The 13,782-nt window shown below is 39.5% G+C and overlaps 1 protein-coding gene across 1 annotated transcript in view; it reads left to right on the top strand.

The window, feature by feature from the left end:
* LIX1 (limb and CNS expressed 1) overlaps positions 1-13,782 on the top strand; it is a 98,895-nt gene that overhangs the window by 44,444 nt on the left and 40,669 nt on the right. Inside the window, exon 3 of the mRNA XM_075271967.1 lies at positions 1,765-1,905. Within this exon, the coding sequence (XP_075128068.1) occupies positions 1,765-1,905 (141 nt within the window). The remainder of the gene's footprint in view (positions 1-1,764; positions 1,906-13,782) is intronic.

Here is a 13,782-nt window from a genome sequence, read left to right as displayed (position 1 = left end):
GCAGGCTGGCTAATTTCACTTCAATGGAGATGCGCTATGTTACCAGACACCACCCAGGGACTCATATGGAGCTGTCTTTGGAAGAATTCAACCATGTTTTTCTAATGTTGAACAACTCCTTCAATAAAAATATAATATTTTATCTCAATCTGTCATTTTTAATTAGATTAGCGATACTATGACTAAACTCGGAAGGGCAGGTCATCTATATGTCCAGGCACATTATTTTTTCTCTGCTGAATATAAAGTAATGTATCTGGTAATCTTCCAGCTAGTATAATATTACAGGCTCATCCTTAAATAATATTTGTTTGGGAAAGAAACTTCAAGGATGGTTTTCATTAAAGTAATATGTCCAACATCATAAACCAGATCAGTATGTATCAAATAAATCCATCAACATGACACATGTCCTGCTCGGCAAAAGGATAGAAATCATAGTTTACCACTAGATCAAAGGACAAGAGATAAGAAAAAAATCTGCCGCGATTTAGAGACTCGACAGGCTGAGAGCGGGTCTTGGGTCAAGTTATTGTAGATGGTGATTAATATCATGTGTCAGCCGATGGAGAAAATGCAGATCTGAGAAGAATAACCTGAGCAATATCTGGAATGTGTCTTTTATACTGATACGAAGAGAAGTCGGTGAAATGGATCCATAGCATAAAGGTAGAAAGAGAGGAAACAGGATGAGCGTGATAAGTTCAAAGCAAGTCAAAAGGAAGCCAAGGTGGAAACGGGGCTGGTGTAATATAAAATACGAGGCACACATGTTCTCCGTACATAAAACATACCAAGCGTACCTTTCAAGTTATGAATCAGGTCGTCTGATTTTTATTGTGCTCTTTGCTTAAGGCCAGATCTCTATGGATATCGTTGATACAAAGTCTTTTTGGCAATGCCAGCTCTGATTCCACCTCTTTCTATTAAGTCATATAATAGCAATGAAACAATGTATTGGATATGCAGCCACTTGGATATATACATAGATACTGTTTTGCCTGAACAAATGATCGAAAGGAGTATTCTCGTAATTTTAAATTTTCCCCTATCTTATAAATAACTGTATGATTGATGGGGGTCTGGCTGCTAGAATCCTCACCTATCATAAGAATGTGGGTGATGTCTCTTGTTTTCTACATAAATTAAGTGACAGGTCATGCTTGTACATTGTCCCTCCATCTCACGCTTGGCTATCTCCAGCAGTCCCATACGGATGCATGCCCAACCTTATACTCCTTATACACTAGGACAAAAAGGAGGCTTATTCTTATGATCAGTGGGGATCTCAATGTTTGGATCCCCACAGATCAGACAAATACATCCAAACACTTCTGTCCTCTTCAACCGGCTGCCAGGCACATAGTGGCATAACTAAAGTCTTGTGGACCCGGATGCAATCTTTTGTCCGGAGCCTCCTACTTCATCCCTCCCTTGAATTCTTGATAGTGATGGTTACGGGAGCTAATGATTTTAATCCTCCTTAGTGTGGTTAGGGTAATCTGTGGGTCTCCTTGGCTTCTGGGCCAGATGGAAGCTGCAATCTCAATACTGATGCCAGTGCTTATGGGCCCCCTAATACTCCTGGGCCCTAGTGCGACTTCACCCCCTCAAGTTATGCCCCTACAGGCACATCATAAAGGCCCTGGTGTAATAGCAGGTTAACCATGTATGTATGTGCTGTATATATCACTATGTAGCTCATATGTCTGTCTATAGTATATTCTGTAATACTAACCTGCTTTGTCTTTCTTATTCTCACAGTGTTGCACAAGTAGAGCTGAAGCCCGTCGAGACGCAGCCAAGGTCGCTTTAATCAACTCCCTGTACAATGAATTACCCCCTCGGAGAATCACACACGAGTTCATCGTGAAAAGTGTTCAAGAAGCTGTTGCCTCCACAAGTGTAAGTCTAAAACCAGCTCCATACCTATATATCCATCAAAAGCTTGGCAAACGTCACATACATGTGTAGCACAGCTGAATTTGTCATGGACCTCTTTTGGCTGTATATCAGTAACTCCCTAGGTAAATATTAAGCTGGAGGTTTATCTGAAGTTATTATAAAATCTTAGTTATACCACAATAAGATGTGCCAAAATAAACTCAACTCTGCTACATCTGTAATTCAGGTTATTCTAAAGGGTTTACAGTAAAATTCATTAGATAGATAGATAGATAGATAGATAGATAGATAGATAGATGATAGACAGATAGATATATAGATTGATAGGTAGGTAGATAGATAGGAGATAGATAGATAGATAGATAGATAGATAGATAGATAGATGATAGATATATAGATAGATTGATAGATAGATAGATAGATGAAATTAAATCACACACATTATATAATACAGTAAAGAAACACAATATACATAGGACCCCAATGGTCATGCGGGTTACACCGGTGTCATTATGCATCATCATGCTGGTATGACCCGCCTCAGCTGTCATTTAGGAGGCACGAAGGCCCACATTGGAGCCCAGGAGAGGTGAATAACACTGTTATTTTGATTCACCTCCACTGGGAGTTTCTTCAGACCTCAGAGTATAATAATAGCAGGTCCATTTTGGACCCATTCAGTCCAAACAAAACCATTATGTTCATCCAATAAATACCCTCAGTGGCAGGGCCTTGCTTACTGATCCCTAATCGTGCCCATGGCTACCTCCGATTCTCTCTTCAACCTCGAGTTACTGCATGTCAACTCTCATCTAATGGCAGATGATGGGAGAGATAAGGATTGACTAGTTGATTTTCAACATGTCCCATCTTTCTGTACTCATGAGGGAAGTCTGGCAATGGCTTACTCACCTCTCCCAATTTAGTCCACATGTAATCCTAATCTGACAATATCTGTAAAGCGCTGTGGAATATGATGGCACTATATAAATCAGCAGAATAAATAGATATCAGCTGAGTGGCGTGTACACGTGTCTTGGGATGTTGAGTGACAGTATATGGCCAACATAAGTAATGGAAAGTCTGGAGGGTAATTTCAAATGAAAGATTCTTTCTTAACAAATAATTACCCCAATGGTGAAAAATATGAGATCATAAATTGGATGTGGAACAAACTCTTCCATCTACGCTTTAACAACGCTGAATATTTTAATATAAAATTTGGTATATATGAAAATAATTTGCTGTGGTCCATCTGCATGTCTGTGGTTCCTAAAAACTTCTAATTTGGTCATCAGAGAACTGTGAAAAGCTCTTTCCAAGTCTTCTCCTCGCCTAAACCAACAGCTTTGTGTAACCTACGTCAGTCGCTGTGCTTAGCTATAGAAGGTTTCTCAAAGTAGAGACATTTTTCTTGTAATCCCTAGAACAGGTCGTCCAGACTTTCTCAGATGTTAATCATCAAATAGCAACAGTACTCAATGTCTCATAAACACTGATGAACTTATACAAACTGAAGACAGAATCCTACCACTAAAGTATTCCCGTTCTTCTCCTAAAACTGTAAATCTTCCCAGTCTTCTCTCAGAGGACCTGGCTTAATATGTTTTGTATTTTCTATACATCTAGATAATGATATAAGATGTCACGCACAATGCAGGTGCAGGATATAGAGCAGAGATCATCTCTTTTTACATTTAATATGAGTAAACTGTTGTCATGTGAAATTTATCTGCGGATGAATCGCAAACATCGCCTCCAACAACTGCCGTAGAAATACTGTAGGGAGAAAGAAGAATGTTTATGGCCATTCACGTGTTTTATTGACATAGATATCAACTCTATTAGTCTAGGGGTGCAGAAAGTTTATTTTCTTATATAGAAAAACTATTGTTACCTTTTATCATCATTTCATTTTTAAAACTACATGCCCAGGATCGTGTGCATATACAGCATGGATGGCATATGGATGGTGTCCGAGTATTTTCTGTGCCCTCCACTGACTCATACATATCAAGTCAAGGCCGCAAAATAGACAAGAATAAGAGTTTGGCCCCTTGCACGGACTTGTGTTAGTACATGGTCATGTGTATGGCACCATACAAAAGACGGAATCGGTGTGCTTTCCATTGAAAACACAGACCGTACACTGACAAAATACAGTCATGTGCATGTAGCCTTAATATGTGTTCATAGTCAAGTGCAGATACAGACAGCCAAGGGCTCCCGTGCCAGAACAGTTATGGACCCCTTGATATCCAATATCAACTGATGCACCACATGCACCAACTGACATGGATTATCATTCATGTACATGCAGAAGGGAGGAATAGGTTGTCATGCTGTGGATTGTAAAATCTGCACCATAGCTCAATTGCTGTTTGGAAAAAAAATCACATTATGTGGATGAGAAATAGAATCTAAACTAGAACTAAAATCTGCATGTGGGGATAACGTCTATCCTTAGGGAGAGACCACCTTCTCAGGTGTTTGGAGACTTATACAGCCATAGTTGCTCCACTGCAAGGGAACTTGGGAAGAATATGCAAATATGTCTCCCAAGATGTAAACAGGGAGACAGTGCCTCTGTTATGCTGTCCTCTATAGCAAGCAGCCTGAACAACATGCCCGACTTCCCAGAAGTCTTTACTGCATGATGCGAGGTTATAACCAAATTGATTTTGGTATAAAATGACTGTGAAACACAAACACATTAGGTATCCTGTATCTGACAGCGCCCGGTCTACTGAATATAGGGTATCCACAGTGCTCCTGTTCCGTCAGGAAGGGGTTAATAGGAGCACTGCAGATATCCTATATTCAGCCAGGCTGAATTCCAAGTGGGGGCCCCCTCCCCTTCCCCAGCACCCAGCATCTACTGCACCCAAAAACTCCAACCATTTTAATTTTTGAAATTTTCCAGTAGCTGCTGCATACCCCCCTCCCCCCCCCCTCGGCTTATACTCGAGTCAATAAGTTTTCCCAGTTTTATGTGGTAAAATTAGGGGCCGCAGCTTATATTCGGCTCGGCTTATACTCGAGTATATATGGTAATTTACATTTAATTCAATAGGAAATGTACCATTTCTTATAAGATGGTTGAAAGGTTTGGAATAGGTTCAGGTGGGCTATTGAATGCTTTAATGACTGTCGTAGACGGCAGGAGTCAAATGCAAATCATGCATACATTAACATAAGATAGGAATCAGTCCTTCCTAGCTGAATTTTTATATTTACTGAAGCCATGCTTACATTTCAGGTAAAGTTTCTCCTAACAGGCTATTCCTGACTTCTGCCTTTATTTTCAATGGCACGACATTACTCAGACTTGATTTATGTTATGTACGGTGGTGGCACTTGGCCATAAAAAGAGATTTTCCTGATACTTAACATTTCTAAGGCAGCCATACAATTTAAAAAAGAAAAAAAAAAAGGTCCTTGGAATCGTATGGTTTATAATCTAATTCAGGCATCGTGATGGACAGGATGATAATTTTTGTTGAGCTTAGTTTTTGTTGATTTTGTTGAATTTTGGTATTAAAAAGCGTCTTTGTTCTTCAAGGAGGAAGGTTAGGATTAGCTTAACACAACACAGGTTTTGCTTGCTACTTAAGAAGCCTTGCAGAACTAGGTATCTTTGTTCTTATACAGAGTGGAACAGATGTATTCAACAATGGCCACTATTTTTATATACAATGGGTGAAATAAGTATTGAGCACGACACCAATTTTCTAAGAAAATATCATTCTAAAGGTGTTATTGATATGAAATTCTCACTAGATGTCGATAGCAACCCATTCAATCTACACAGGCAAAGAAATCAAACCATGGATGTCCATCAATTAAGTTATGTGTAGAGATGAGCGAATACCCTGCTGTCCCAGTTGCATTCCAGAGGTGTTGGCATCATTTCTTGGGGTGTCATAGTGGACTTGGTGACTCTCCTTAGTCGAATAGTGGTTTCCCCTGAAACAAGCATTTTTTCCCCATAGACTATAATGGGATTCTATATTCGGTCGAATATTCGAATATTGAGGGGCTACTCGAAGCTAATATTGAATATTTCACTACTTGCTCATCTCTAGTTATGTGTAATAATGAGAAATGACACAGGGAGAAAGTATTGAACACGCTTACTGAAATGTATTTATTACATCCTACAAAAGCCTTTGCTGGTGATGACAGCTTCATGACGCCTCCTGTATGAAGAAACTAATGCCATGAATTGCTCAGGTGTTAATTTTTGGCCCATTCTTCCATACAATCTCTTCGCATTCTGATGGTTTGCTAAGCTCCTTTTATGAATTCTAAGCTTTAGTTCCTTCCATAGATTTTCTGTTGGATTCAGGTAAGGTGATCGGCTTGGCCATTCTGGACCCTTGTTTCATCTTCATCATCTTGGTAGGTGGCAGTAGAGTTTTATAAAGAATGTCTCAGTACATTTGTCCCTTCCTCCTTCCTTCAACACCATGAAGTTTGCCAGCGCCGTATGCTTAAAAACAGCCCCACACCATGAAGTTCCCACCTCCAACCTTCACTGTTGGTATGGTGTTTTTTGGGGTGATATGCAATGCCTTTTGACCTCCAAACACGGTGTCTATTATGGTATCCAAACAATTAAATTTTGGTCTCATCTGACCAGACAATATTCTCCCACTATGTCACAGGCTTGTCTAAATGTTGTTGAGTAAACTTTAAACATTCTTGAACATACTTGATGTTCAGCGATGGAGGCTTGTGTGGTCATCGTGCATATAGGCCATGGAGGTTGTTCTTTGAAACAATTGCTTCTGTTGATTCCAGGTCCTTCTGTAGCTCTCCACAGGTGGTCCTGAAATAATTTTTTTCACTATTATTAACTATTTTCACTATTTTTCTAATTACTGATAGATTTCAGCTGGTGTCAGGACTTTCAATGACTTTTTGTACCTCTCTCTTCATGTGTTCAATACTTTTGTTAAATCCTTTCATTTCTCATTATTACAAGAGATGAGCGAACACTATTCGGAACAGCCATTCCAAATAGCACGAAATAGAAATGAATGAAAGCGTTCGGCACGCAGACTTTGCTGGCGGCCGGTCGCTTAACCCCCCGCGTGCCGGCTACGTCCATTCATTTCTATAGGAGCGTGCTATTCGAAACGGCTGTTTCGAATAGTGTTCGCTCATCTCTAATTATTACACAGAACTTAATTTATAGACCTCTATGGTTTGATTTTTTGCCTGTGTGGATTGGATGGGTTGTCACCGACATCTGGTGAGAATTTCATGTCAATAGAACCTTTACAAATATATTTACTTAGAAAATTGATGACGTGTTTAATACTTATTTCATGCTCTATCATAGTAGATTAAGATGTAGATTTCTATTTTAGGGGAGACTACAATCCACGCCTAACACAAACACTAACAAAAATGTTGATACTATAGGGATATTCCAGTTATAAACTGTCATTTTTTAAAAGGATACCTTTTGTTATATTTATAGACCTGGGCTGAGCTGTTATTTTTTAATGCATAATTTTTAGTGTATTGTATGCTGCTGGCACAATACATTAGGCTTTGGTTTAATCAAAGCATCTTAGTATTCCTTGCCAATGCCTTGCCTCATGTTGGCTTCTGCCAATAACTGTTAGTCTTGCAATGGTTCAGATGTTCGGACCCCTATTGATCACCAGACTAGGGAAAAGTAGTGTCCTGTTCCCAGTCATAGGACTACAGCCAAGAGTAGTTGAATGGAACTACAAAAATCCCACATGAATGGAAGGGATTTTTCAGCCGAAAATTTTTTTGTGAGTTTACCCTATAGATAACATCAAGATCCTTACCCTCTGGGCTCATGTGTACCTACACTTTCTATAAATATGATATCCTTTATACTGAGGGGTATACCATATCTTTAAGGGGTTGTTGTACTATGCTTTTATATGTAAGGCAATATCTGATCATAGCCTTGGTTAAAGAGGTTGTCTAGATATAATATATATATAATATATATATATATATTTAATATGCTAGGGAGAGGTGAAAAAAAAAACTCGCCTGTCCCCAGTTCTCTGATGTCCACCTAGCATGATCTAGTCCTGCTCCATGGCTTCTCACGGATCTCTTCCTGAGTTCTGCTGAAGCTGCTGATTGACCTCCAGAAGACTGGACCGTGCTGGGAAGCATCGGAGCACTGTGGACGGTTGAATATTACTGTAATCTTTTACATTTTTTTTTTTAATGCCCCTGGATAATTTTAAAATTAAATGGGTTGTCCATTTTTGCCTGGACCACCCCTTTAACTGCAATGTAATATAGTATAGTAGGGGTAACTTGACTTAGGAAAGTTTCTAAACACTGATATATGTACTTGTGCTATAGTGGGCAAAGAACACTTCTTGTGCAAGCTCTAAAACTGAGACATGGCCACATCTGAATCTCCCATAATTTTGACCACCATAGATGGAACCCATTAGAAGAGAGGTGTGGTCCGAGCTTATAATAGTGTATATCAGTAAGCTAGAGAGGCTTTCATCCCATGTCCGTTCCAATGTTTCTTCTCCTGGCAGGCTTGGACTTGAGCATGCTTTTCTGTTTACTGGGCAGCCTTGCTTATTTAGCGTTAACAGTTGATTCTGGAAAACTATTTTCTTTTGTAATCTGTTTTATAGTTTTTCCTTTTGTTATTATTTACTGGCCTGGGCTGAGCTGTTATTTTTTACTGCATAATTCTTAGTGTATTGTACACCGCTGGCACCAAAGATTAGGCTTCAGTTTGATCAAAGCAGCCTATTATTCCTCGCCAAACATCCTCATGTTGGCTTCTGCCAATAAGTGAAGAATAATTCCATGCTGGAGACAGAAAAGTAAAGAAAATTGGTGATTTGAACCAGAATAAATATTCTCCAAAAAGACGAACACATACATTTCTACACAGACACCAGAGACAACACACAGACAAATATGAGAAGTAAGGAATGGACAGTTACAGGAGATGTGGTGACCTGCACCACCAGGAGATGGCTTACATTGTCTATGTTTTTTTTGGAGGTCACTTTTGTCTATACTATAGCACATACATTCCAGTTATGTAAAGGTTATTACATCTCCTACACAAAGTGGTGATAAGCCAATGATTAGAGATGCCCATACACATTTTAACACAATAACAACACCCATCTCAAAAGATGATAACATAACTGATATAGCATAAAAAATGTATCTGATATTTGTTGAAATAATCTGTAATTCCGAAACATGTGCAGTGGAGGTTACCAGTTGGGGCTACCATAGACTGTCTAAGGTCAGTATACTATCATGACATAATGAGTATTTATAACTATAGTCCTGTGTATTGGCCACATGTTATGCTGGGCTGTGGTGTCACCTACATATGACTCCCTTGAGTCATTCACCATTACATTGGAATATTTCAGATTTGATGTCTCCCCCACTTTTGTGTCTTTTTTAATGTGTCCATGTGTAGTGTTGTTTTTAGTGATTTTTCTTATTTCTTAGATTATTTTAATAAATATTATACACCGTATATACTTGAGTATAAGCCAAATTTTTCAGCACAGTTTTTGTGCTGAAAAAGCCCCCCTCGGCTTATACTCGAGTCAGCAAAAAAAAAAAAAAAATTTTTTTAGGGGGGGGGGGGAGTCTATGACCAGCCGCAATAGTAATGTATTGAATCTCCTATAAAATAGTGGAAAAAAAAGAAGCTTTAAAAAAATATAAAAAAATAAATGAAAGTTCTAAATCCCTCCTTTCCTAGAATACATGTAAAAGTATAAAATGACTGTGAAACACATACACATTAGGTATCCCTGTGTCTGAAAGTGCCCGGTCTACTGAATATAGGGTATCTGCAGTGGGGATTAATAGGAGCACTGCAGATACCCTATATTCAGCCAGGCTGAATTCCAAGTGGGGGAAAAAAACAGTCCTCAAGCTCAGGGAAGGGGCAGACAGACAACCAAAGCACCCCCTCCTCTTCCCCAGCACCCAGCAACTACTGCACCCAAAAACTCCAACCATTTTAATTTTTTAGATTTTCCAGTAGCTGCTGCATTTCCCCCCCTCCGCTTATACTTGAGTCAATAAGTTTTCCCAGTTTTTTTTGTGGTAAAATTAGGGGCCTCGGCTTATATTCAGGTCCGCTTATACTCGAGTATATACAGTATATATTTTTTTATGATTATATGAATTTTTTTGTTTTCTTTTGATTAGATAGATGTTCCTGTATTGTGGTATCAGAACATACCGATTATTATTTTGAGAGATGTATTTACTTGTTGTCTGGTGCAGGTTTAAACATTTTAACATATGTTGAGTTCCAACATGTCCAATCCTAATTTCCCCTGAGACCAGATAATCCCATACACATTAGATAGTTGGCCAGTACCACACAAATTGGTTAGTTGACCAAGAATGTAGCTATAGGGGGTGCAGAGGCTGCATTCACTTCTAGATACCGGACCTTCAGGGGGCCCCAAAGGTCCATTTGCCACATAATATATAGCTCTATTCTAAATGGCACAAGGTAGATAGGGGCTCCATTACAGATTTTGCATCATGGACCAAAGCTGCCAACTTTATCGAGATGAACAGAGAGCCTGACTTGTTGCTACTAGGAAATCATACACAAGTCGCAGATCACATTGTCACCAGTACTTTACTGAGATGGTCTTCAGATGCAGTAGTATTTAACAACAGTTCCTTGTTAATTTCATAGAATTTAACAGAAATCTTCCAACAACATGGGAGTTGCAGTGTTACAACAGCATACAGCAGCTTTCCTGCTGCTCCAGGTACACACTATGGCAGGGGCGGATCCAGGGCCGGGCGAGCCGGGCAACCGCCCGGGGCCCAGCAGAGGCTGCTGTACTGATGACTCATCTCTGCTATGCATACACATAGAGCAGACAGTGCACACAGACACTTCCGGTGCACGGTCGAAGCTCACTAGCATATGAAAAAAAACGGATTTATTTAAAATCTACTGAGGCAATTTACATACTAAAGGTAGGTGTGAAATATGGATGTGTTTATCTAAAAATGACTTTTCTCAATGATAGAGCCCCTTTAAGGCTATCCTTGCCAAGCTTTGCAGCTTCAACCACCTTACATATGGGCAATTGGACACCCTAAAACGATAATAGCATAAGACATCAAAGATATATTTTGCAGCTATTGGACTCATTGGTATTTAAGATACTAGGTATCACCTCAGATAGCCTGAGAGAACTTGGACTACATCCTTCACGGCGCAACATCTAGTGATTTATAGGCATCTTTCTGCTTCTTGTCCAACCTCATTTTGGCACACTATTTTTCCTCCATGTATTACAATGCCATCTCAGCTCTCGGGAGTCTGAAAAATTACTTATTGCAATGATTGAACTCATTTTCCTCTGAATAACAATTTTTGAGCTTTCAGCAAAGCTTATGGATGAATTCTCCAAAGCAAATATACCACTTTGTTTAAAGCAGTTTTCACGTTTTGGCAACCCTTTGACTCTTTGTCGGTGAGGGCCAGCGGAGTGAAAGGTTTAGTGTGAGAACTCAAGTTGTGCTAATTGTCTCGATATTCCAGAAACATTTACTAAACCAGAGGAATAATCAGTTTCCTGGCTCAGGAAATACATATTGACAGACCTGCTAGAACAGAACTTTGTGCTTCTCCTAGATAAAACAATCCGCCTTGTTTCCATTTTGTACCCTACCCAAAATAGTTCACCAAGTGTAACTATATCTTAGATTTTGACAAAATGTCCCAACAAGATATTCGCTGCGCACATAAATGTGTCAAATAAAATATTTACTAGCTGAGGATAAAGGAAAGAGAGAAGAAAGTACAATAAAAATGAAAATTTCCACTACAAAGAAGGGAAATATAAAAGCTGTCAGTAATAGGTGGGTATTTTACTGACCCTAAGAATTTGTGGGACCTCTTAAGGACAGGCTTACTTCACCTCAATGTAATTCATAACAAGATTCTCTCCAGCAGCTTCAGATGCTGCAGATTTGCCAAGCTGTCTGTATAGCATTGCCTTACATGCACTTATGTCTAAGGGTAATGTTAATTTACACATCACTGAATTCTGCTATATTACTTGATATTATATAGAAAACCCATATAAAATGCTCTTTCGCATGCTTCTGATTTACGTGGAGGCATACAGCACTTTTTCTGGTAGATTAAATACTGATGTTCTGTCATGTTGTATATTCACTATTAGAGATGAGCGAACAGTAAAATGTTCGAGGTTCGATATTCGTTTCGAGTAGCCCCTCAATATTCGACTACTCGAATTGAATATCGAACCATATTATAGTCTATGGGTGGAAAATGCTCGTTTCAGGGGTAGGCAACGTTCGATCAAATTATACTTACCAAGTCCATGAGTGAGGGTCGGGCTGGATCCTCCTAGAAGTCTTCTCCTTGCAGCGTCCCCACAGCATCTTCCGGCTCTGAATTCACTCTGCCAGGCATCGGGCCTGGGCAGAGCCAACTGTGCAACTCGGGCCCGTTGTATTCCAGTAATTCATAGAGCACCCTGTTTTTTAATAACCCACCAGTAATTGTTAACTATAAAGTCCAATAGTTTAGACCTTTTTACACACAATCTGTAGAAAGCTCCATTAAGGTCATAGGCCCCCTGACCTTTGGGGCCTCTGTGAAGGTGCAAAAGTTTATCCAATATTATTGCCGCCCTTTGCAGTTGGCAGTTCATTATTCATTTATTGTTGGGAGGAATTACAGAGGAACAGTACAACACTGTTCTCAGAAAAGGTTCATTTGGGAGACTTGCATTTAGCTTCTGGGTGGCAGGTAAACAAACGTCAACCACAAAACTCACTAACAACTGAAAGGCTTAATGGCAGGCAAGAAATCCAGTATATACCTGAGATAGTTAACTACTTCCTTGCTTTCTAAATCAGGTGCCATTAATAGATAAGAGACACATTGACTGATTTACCATATTAAACCATTAAGGACATTGTTACTTGATGTAGTGTTGAATAAGTGAAATATTAGGTCCCTCCCCTCCCCCTCATACTATCGTTCCGCTCATTTCATAAACTCATATTGGACTTTTTGTAAAGGTAACCTATTATATGAGATTGAAGGCATCTTTAGACGAAGGCCCCCATTGCAGAAACGCAGTATTTTTGCTGCAAATTTTGCTTTGCTTTTTTGAGCCAAAGCCAAGAATGGCTACATAAAGAGTTGGAAATATATAGGAAGTTCTTATACTTCCACTTTCACTCCAGACCCCAGAGTATAATAATCAGAGGCCAAGGAGAGGTGAGGGAAAATAAAAAAAAGTTATTTTTATTTTTTATTTTTGCCTTACCTCTCCTGGGCATCCTCACGTTGCTTCTATGTTTCCGCCAGCTTCTTCTTTACGTCTGCAGTTGACATCATACATTTTGAATGTCACCGCTGAGGACTGTGATTTGGCTTCGGCAGTCACATGGGGCACGCTGATAATATAGCATAGGCCCCTTTTTATTGTTGATGTGCCCAGTCTGCCCACTCCTCCACTATGCCAACCCTGCCTAAAGTCATGGGACCCATCGGGCAATTCATCATTACCCCAGGGGCCAGTCCAAGCTTTGACCAATGGACCAATGAACTCGCTAATTCCGGATATCCCCTTTAAAAAGGAGGGCACACTGTACTTTACCTATGAATTATTATTTAATGTAAATTTTTTTACATTGTGAATCAGATGGCTACCTATTTTCTTTATGAAGGTTCTTCATGCTACAGAAGCAATATCCCGTGCAGAATACATTGTGCCGTGCTCTACATAATGATGTGATTTATATACCGCCATACCATTAAGTTGTAGGTTACACTGGCCAGTGACAGGGCAGCCT

The sequence above is a fragment of the Leptodactylus fuscus genome, chromosome 1 (assembly GCF_031893055.1).
Source record: "Leptodactylus fuscus isolate aLepFus1 chromosome 1, aLepFus1.hap2, whole genome shotgun sequence".
Lineage (NCBI taxonomy): Eukaryota > Metazoa > Chordata > Amphibia > Anura > Leptodactylidae > Leptodactylus > Leptodactylus fuscus.
Note: the sequence above shows the minus strand (reverse complement) of the source record. Positions and strands in the feature narration are given on the sequence as shown.